This window comes from Helianthus annuus, chromosome 1, assembly GCF_002127325.2.
Source record: "Helianthus annuus cultivar XRQ/B chromosome 1, HanXRQr2.0-SUNRISE, whole genome shotgun sequence".
In the NCBI taxonomy this organism is placed as follows: domain Eukaryota; kingdom Viridiplantae; phylum Streptophyta; class Magnoliopsida; order Asterales; family Asteraceae; genus Helianthus; species Helianthus annuus.
Genome location: NC_035433.2, coordinates 34,254,479 through 34,260,197, shown reverse-complemented (window position 1 = coordinate 34,260,197; position 5,719 = coordinate 34,254,479). Strand labels below are relative to the sequence as shown.

Genomic DNA, 5,719 nt, shown 5'->3' with positions numbered 1-5,719 from the left:
ATGGGTAAGTCCTCCACTGCAAGCATGGTTCACTAGTCCAGAGCTTCTCCTTTGGGAGATGCCTTTCCCTATAAAACATAAGTCATGTCCAGCATTCAACACACTCCAGATCAGTTGTAATCTCACATGAACTTCTAATCTCTCTTTTCTCCCTCAAGAACTTGTTCATTACAAGTTCTCTTCTTCGCTCACAAAATACCAAGGTTGGAGAACTCGCTAGTCGCTAGCGGGTCGGTGAGGTAGGGACTAGCGACTACTCGGGATTACTCGGGATTAATCGGGATTAATCGGATCGGACTTTTTACATATAATTTTAAGTTTTTATACATATATACATATATTTTTATACGTAATTTTTTTAAGTTGACAAGTTTTGACCGGAATCTGGGAGGTTTTGGCTGGAATATGTGTTTTTTTCTGAATTTTTCCGATTTTTTCTGATTTTTTCCGATTTTTTCTGATTTTTTCCGATTTTTTTTTGTTTTTTCCCGATTTTTCCCGACCGACTAGTCGCGATTAGGCCCGACTAGGGCCGACTAGGCCGACTAGCGATTTTTTTACTGATTAGCTGAAAATTACTCAGTTGATGGGCGACTAGCGACTAGTCAGCGATTAATCGCCGACTAGTCACGATTTTTGCAACCATGCAAAATACAACTTCCGCGATCACATTCTGGGCTGGAACCTTTTCAGCTTAGAATTAGCGAAGAACAATAACATTACTAGTGAACCTCTCTCTACGTTTTGCAAACGTGGAGGGACCCCACGACCTGCGTTAGGCTAATCGAACCCCTGAACCCTTTTACCCAGAGATATCGCTACAGGCCTTGGTCTTGTATTTGTTGCATCAACAGTTACATTATCCTTCTGTGATTTTTGACCAAAACAAGCAATTAATTACTTTATTGATGCATGTTGAGAAGTGAACTGATCCAATTCATGGCCAAAAAACGTAAAGATTCCTTCCCGGTTGTTCTGTCTAGTCTGATTTACAAAGTGATCGTTCGGAAACAATAAGCCCGACCGATTGAATGAATACAAATCTCTTGTTTCCTTCTAATCGGGAGGCGAGTGAGAACGCTATCGGCCGGTGAGACTGTATCCATCAATCCAGACGGAACATACATCGGAAGCACTCTTATCTCCATATGATTCATTGCGTATACAAATTTCATTTTAATTTCCACACACATTATTGTTTCCTTGATCAATCATCTCCCTACATTAGAACAAATTTCAAACATGTACCAAAAACTAACAAAATTGAGACTTTTTAAAGAAATAAATCTGAAGACTCGTTCCTCTGCTTTAGAATATTCATCTCATTTTTAAAAGTTAAGGAGCTCATTTTTAAAAGTTAAGGAGATAAAGGCCTATGATATTTGATTTAATACACAAGAACAACATATTGGTGAAGGCTACTTACTTTCCATAAGGTGGCTTTTTGTCGGAGGTGGTGGTGGTCACCGGAGACGGTTGGTAACCGGTTATGGTGATGGTTACCGATTGTCTGCTTTCAACGGAGGGGAAAATGATCGTTGTTATATTTTTATATTGATTTTAATAATTTACAAAAATGGTCCATGTAATCAAGTAGAATATATTACAAAAATAGCCCCTTTCGTATTAAGGGCGTTTTGGTCATTTTAGCAAAAGTTAGCAGAAAACTTGACAGAAGTTAGTGTTGATACCCAAACTCATTACAAAATGAAACGTTAGAACCTCAAAGTGTGATTTTAAACTATTGATACCTAATCTTGTTACTTTCCATAAACCACAGGGACTCTATAAACAATAAACAATAAATCTATATCAACTGATCCAAGCATAACTCTGAAACCCCATCATGGATCACAAATAATATTAATGGAAACCTACAAAATTTATAAAGAAAAAAACTACAATCCTTGAATTATATCATTAAATTACTAAATGAAACCAATCAATGCAAACATCCTACTTTAACAAACTACAACTTCAAAAACCATATTAAAACGGTCTCCAGAATAATATAATAAGACATTACCTGCGGGTCCCCGAATCCCATATCTACCTCTGTTCCATGATCTTAATGCGTCTTCGGTTTTTTGATCCTCACATAAGGAAGAATTCCCATGAAATGAACAACTTCTGGGCTCCATTCACGTTGTTGGGCCCGGCAAAACATCAAGAACGTGTTCGCAAAGTAGGAATTGAAGCCCATGAAGACATGCCACATCGCGTGGCCTTGCGGGTTGACTGGCCAGCTGGATATCTGGTTGCAGCAGAAGCGGTCACCTAACCAGCATAAACTACCCAACAAAAGGGTAGCCACATACAACTTTGCAAGGCGTTTGGCGCGTATATCTTGTGTGTAGATGTAGTATTTGTAAACCCGAGGAATGCACAATACGCATAGCATCACGTAATGAAGTTTGAATCCTATATCGAAACGGATAATGGAGTGGAGAACAGCGAAGGAAATGCCGTATAGAAAGAGGAATGTGGGCATGGTGCTACGGTAGTGCCAATCGGGTGAATATAGGATGTAGATGTAGAGGAGCATTTCCCATACCATTGGTGTTTCGTCACTTTGTTGTTGCCTGCAAATAACATTTTTCTCATGGTCAACTTTAAAAAAAGAAAATTTATCTTCATAGTCAAACTTAGTTCCTCATGTTTTTATTGAACAATCTCTTTAACTGATAAAATCCAATATATAATCTTTTTAACTTTAGCTTCTAATGATCCAGGGCGGGGTATTCACACTAGCGTTTCCGAACAAACGATCTCCGCACAATTCTTGGATAGCCAATCCATTCCTACGACAACATCGAAACTACCCAGTTCCAGTGGTAACAAAGCTATACTAAAGCTATGGTTGTTCAACCGAATACTACAACATATATTTTTTTCGTTTTAATATCAGCTTTTGATATCATTTGAAAAGATTGTTTAATAATACCATGCTCATTGTCAATTTTACGTAGATGAAATTTTATCTTCATGACCAAACTTAGTTCCTCATGAACAATATTTTAATTGATATTAAAACTAAAACCATATATCATCTTTTTGATATGAAAAGTATTACTAGTAACTATATCATAAACTTGCCGGAAAAGTGAATTACCATTAAAAAGACAAATTTTGGTATAAAACTTCAAGAAAACAATGCATAGCATTCTAATAGTCAAGGTCGATCGTCGCATTATTTATTAAATTATCTACTTGCACTAGTTTCTTGCCTTTAAGTCCTTCAAGGACACCTGGTCCCACTAGTTAACAGGATATTGGTGGGCCCCGTGAGTTATCTCTCACCGGTAGAAAAAAAGGTAACGTAAAGAGTTTGGATTATGTACTTACACATGTTGTAGTGTAGCATGATACATCACGCTTCCGATCGCAAGTGCCATGTTTGACAAGTGTAGAACACTAAATCTCTTCTCGAAACGTTGTATCAACGAGCTTAAAAGGCCAACAAGTGCCAAAACAATGCATGGGATATTCGAGATGGTATTATAAAACTCAGCAACATATGAAGAAACCGCATAATTCTTCTCACACCATTCATGGGAGGATGTGACCGGCCCCCAAAAGCTTGGTATACCATCAGCCATATAAATCTATACGTATACGTTCTCACCAGGCAATATGTTGAAACTATATCATCACTATTAAAATGTTCCTTTCTCTATTAAAACCACCTGAAGATAAACAAACTATTTAACATTCCAGCATTCATAGAAATCAATCAATCATAATTCAAAAACTACTTGGAGTCAATCAACAAAAATGATGATTCCTGCTATCAGAACAAAACATTCGTAATCTATTAGTTCAAAATTCGCTAATTTTGTCAGAATTCAAACAAAAATACTCAAATCTAGCCATTTTTGCGTAATTCATCATATCGTATTTTCAAAATTCCATCAAATCGAATGATAGGAATTAATCAATCAATTAATAAAATCAAAATACAACAACAACAACAACAACAACAACCATACCCAGTAAATCCCACAAATAGCAGAACTATTTGTAGGGTCTGGGGGAGGTGGGATGTAGGCAAACCTTTCCTCTATCCAAGAATAGAGAGGCTGCTTCCTGAGAGACCCCCGGCTCCAAAACAACCAACAGACAGATAGATGAAAAATGGGTAAGTAAATAGTGTAGCAGTAGTCAGATAAAGCATTAGCAAGCAACATATATTCATATATACAAGAGAATCATCATATGTTGGTCTACCAAAAGTGTAAAAGAAATCTAACCCCCCCCCCCCCTCGCAAGGCAAGGTAGGACATGTCTATACCCTCACCTACAAGTCCTTAACCTTAATCCTGCGTCTCCACGAACTCCTATCATGAACCATATCAAAATAAATATAGCAAAAAAAACCTAAATTAACAATATAGAAAAGAATAAAAGCCCTAAAAATCAATCAATCATGAACTATTGGAAGTGAATCAACATAAATGATTATTATTCTTATAAGATAAACAAAGTACTTAATATTCCAGCATTCAAACCCTAGAAATCAATCAATCATGAACTACTTGAAGTCAATCAACATAAATTATATTTCTCATGAACAATGATAAAACCTGCTATGAGAACCAAAAATTCGTTATTATTGTAACGATTCAAACAAACAATCAAATCTAACAATTACTGCGTAAATTTAACATCATAACGTATTTTCAGAACTCCTATCAGATCGAATCATACAATCAATTAATAACAGTTAATATAAAAAAATTAAAGAGCGAAAATGACAAGAAAAAACCATAAATCAACGATATGGAAGAGAATAAGAACCCTAGATCATTGGGATGAAAATAGATGCAAAAGGCGAATTAAAGCGACCTGTAACAGCATTAAATGGGTGGTTATTCGGAATCTGAGTGCAACGAATTCGATCGGAATGGGGAATGATAACGGCGACAGGTCTTTTGGGGGAATTCAACGTCAGGGTGCCCCGTCGGTATATAATTGTTTTTTGTTTTCTATGAGTTTATTCTAAAAGAGTAAAAGTATGTTACATAATAACATTACACTACTAATAATTATTGCGAACGTTTTGGCGCGGTACATCGCAAACGTCGAACGGATTAGTCCAAGCGTTATACGAAGTGTTAATCATATGAAAACACACGTTTCGGCGTATCCGATTGAACTCAATGTAACCTATAGTTGCATTACGATTTGATTAAAACGTAAAGTAAATCGAGTTTATACCGTACAATCATAACGTATTATATACAACCTGACTAACCCGAATTTATACTGTCAAGTCAAAACGTATTATATGCTAACCGATTCGTATGTAGGAAACATGCAAAATAAAGCACGAAAGCGTATACCAAATTTACGCCGAAACATTTAAAAATGCAAAGTTTAAAAGTTGAAGGGTCGGTATAAAGCATATGAGCTAAAGAATTAATTACCAAAGTATGGACCATAAATGTAAGTTACAAAAGTAGAAGGTCAAAAGAAAAATTCTATATGTCAAAAATGTAAATTATAAAAGTATATGTTAAAAATGAAAATTTTCAAAATTAAAGGGTGATAGTGGAAAATCACCCAAAGTTAAGGGATGATAGTGGAACATCCACCGTCATTGTACTTTAAGATATATAAAAATAAGTGATGCTACAAATAAAATAGTTAGGAAATTCATATGTTTATTTTATTATTATTACTAGTAGTAAAATCCGTGTGCAAATACGGGTGGTTTTTA

At 35.8% G+C, this 5,719-nt stretch overlaps 1 protein-coding gene across 2 annotated transcripts; it reads right to left on the bottom strand.

Moving 5' to 3' along the window:
• Window positions 1-1,828: 1,828 nt before the first annotated feature.
• LOC110865216 (alkaline ceramidase) lies at window positions 1,829-4,992 on the bottom strand. Of its 2 annotated transcripts, none has more exons than XM_022114443.2 (3): window positions 4,846-4,992; window positions 3,346-3,686; window positions 1,829-2,582 (listed from the first exon to the last, which is right to left on the bottom strand). In XM_022114443.2, exons 2-3 carry the CDS (start codon window positions 3,597-3,599, stop codon window positions 2,069-2,071), a joined length of 768 nt encoding a protein of 255 aa, XP_021970135.1. In that variant the 5' UTR covers window positions 3,600-3,686; window positions 4,846-4,992; the 3' UTR covers window positions 1,829-2,068. The 2 variants fall into 2 exon arrangements, with proteins under 2 accessions (XP_021970135.1, XP_021970143.1); XM_022114451.2 differs by having other exon boundaries at window positions 4,798-4,974.
• Between the last annotated feature and the right edge of the window lie 727 nt (window positions 4,993-5,719).